Below are 2429 nucleotides of genomic sequence, written 5' to 3'. Positions count from 1 at the left end.
GTTTGCGTGTCATAAATTATCAAAATTGTAAACATACACTTCAAAAATATTTGATATTTTATCAAGTATTACTTTGAAATTTCATGTTAAATTTAAATGAGAAAAAAAAAGTTCAGGCCAAAAGTCTCGTCATTTGAAACATAATGCTAAATTTCTAATGATATTATATCTGGTCTTCTAGACTACATAGTGATTATTGTTTGGTCTTGTTCCTAGATATTTCTCTCTCTAGAGATATTCCCTCTCTAGAGCTTTGTACCATCTTTCTTGGTTTCTCCAACAAGAAAGATCAAAATCTCCACGCTTTGTCTCAGTTCTTCTAACAAATCTGATCTCTCATATTCCTTGTTCTCTATTTTTTTATCTCACCATGTTCTCTGAAATGGATAATGCTCTGTTAGCTCTTTCCCTAAAAGATGATGATGAAGCTCCTTACAACCTACCTGATCTTCCTCAATATTATGCTTCAGAACGGAATGCAAGTAGTCTAATTAGGCGTCTTCTCAACCCGGAACATCAGAACATGGCGAATCTTATCCTTGACATGCCGAGAAAGTGGCAGATCGTCAATCGTGTTAGAGGAATAGCTCTCACCAGAGAAAGATTCCAGTTCATCTTCTTGCATGCGTATGATCTTCAAGATGTCCTTGACAAAGGCATGCAAACTTATTGTGACTGGGGTCTAGCCATTGAAAGATGGGCATAAAGGCCTCCACCGGGATATCTACAATACGTTTCAATCTGGGTCAGAATAAGGAATATTCTGGTCAACCATTATACAAAACCTGCTATCGAAGAGCTTGGTGGTTTGATCGGTCATGTGGAAATGGTAGCTTTCGATCCAGAAAAATATCAAAGACAAGACTATGTTCGAGTCAAGGTTCGGATTGAAGTAAACAAACCCCTCAAGCGATCAAGGGTCTTAAACTTGCCTGGAGGAGATCAAACAACTATCTACTTTTTCTATGAAAAAGTGCAGAAGAGGTGTACTCACTGTCAAAGACTCACACATGCAAAGGATAGATGTCCTTTTCTGGTCAACTCTCTTAACATGCAAGCGGCTCCGGTTTCAAATCAACGACCTTCTCTTGATACAAGGAACCAGACAGTCTTATCTGAGGATGATCCCCTGTTTGAAGTTCTACAAGAAGATCAAGTGGGCATCAATCCCATATCGGGTCGTCCTCGCATAGCTCCAGAAGTTCTCCAAGAAATGCGTAACTATCTTCTTGCTTCAAGTAATGAAGATAGATATAATAGAGAACAGAGAGTGATTTTATCGGTGAAAGAAGCAGAGCAGAATCCTGTGATCCAAAAGTCGATGCTCCAGCTCACTCCCCCACCGATCTTTACCACAGATCTTAACAAAGGAAAAGGAGTTGTTTTCAACTTTGATAGAAGTATCGTTGACTTCCAGAACACTAATCTCAACCCCAAGCCTCCAAAGCTTATGGCGTCGGCGATCTCAGCAGGCCAACACTTGTCTAATCCTTTGGCAAATGTATTTGGAAGACTCTCTCTCCCGCTTGGTCAAGCTTCGTCGAGTCAAACATCAATCATTCCTTTTGATGGTTTCTCAAGCGCACCTCTGCCTAAGGAGAAACCAAAGAGAAAGCCTGGAAGATACAAAAAGCTCCCCAACTCTCAGAAGAAAGTACAAAAAGGTGGAGTTAAGCTCTCTACTCCGATTCAGAATGAGGAGAGCCCCAACAAGAAGCGCAAAGCAGAAGATGAACTAGATGAGTCTCTCAGATCATCAAAGAAGAAAGGACAGAGCTCGATGGAAAAAGCCTCTCTGAAAAAGAAAACTGAAGTTGATTTGGCTGATACATCCAAGGCTGTGCAGTGCAATGTATCAACGATGGTCTCGCATGAGGGACCGTCCAAAGCGTAATGAGTTTCATTAGTTGGAACTGTCGGGGTTTGGGTGATCCTCAAGGTCTGACAGTTCAACGCCTCTCGGAGCTACGGCAGACGTATTTTCCGGAGGTGTTATTTCTAATGGAAACAATGAATCCTAGGAATAAGCTAGTAGATATGCAATGTTGGCTTGGATATGATCATGCCTTCACTGTCGACCCGGTAAATATGTGGGGGGGGGGGGGGGGGGTCTAGCTCTTTTTTGGAAAGACAATGTGGTAGTTAACATTTTGTATGCAGACAAGAATGTATTGGATATTAAAATCTTATATGAAGATAAGGTTTTCTATGTCTCTTGTGTTTATGGCAACCCAACTATCAGTCTGCGTCATATAGTATGGGAACATTTGAGTCGATTCAGTTTAAACAGAAGAAGTAGTTGGTGCATGTTCGGAGATTTTAACGAAATTTTAAACAACTCGGAGAAAATTGGCGGCCCTAGAAGAAGTGACTACACCTTTCAAGACTTCTCAAACATGATTGAAATTTGTGGCATGATAGAGCTTCCA

At 40.8% G+C, this 2429-nt stretch overlaps 1 protein-coding gene across 1 annotated transcript; it reads left to right on the top strand.

Annotated features, from left to right (window-relative positions):
* The first annotated feature begins 826 nt into the window (after nucleotides 1-826).
* Nucleotides 827-1894, top strand: LOC106355131. Its single transcript, XM_048762650.1, has one exon. It carries the CDS (start codon nucleotides 827-829, stop codon nucleotides 1892-1894), a length of 1068 nt encoding a protein of 355 aa, XP_048618607.1.
* Nucleotides 1895-2429: the final 535 nt, after the last annotated feature.

Source organism: Brassica napus, chromosome C7 (genome assembly GCF_020379485.1).
Source record: "Brassica napus cultivar Da-Ae chromosome C7, Da-Ae, whole genome shotgun sequence".
Classification (NCBI taxonomy): Eukaryota; Viridiplantae; Streptophyta; class Magnoliopsida; order Brassicales; family Brassicaceae; genus Brassica; species Brassica napus.
This window is presented reverse-complemented; position numbering and strand designations above follow the sequence as displayed.

What these genes read in the sequence shown, in the direction of transcription:
- LOC106355131 (XM_048762650.1), top strand. Translation starts at nt 827, where the DNA reads ATGGTAGCTTTCGATCCAGAAAAATATCAAAGACAAGACTATGTTCGA.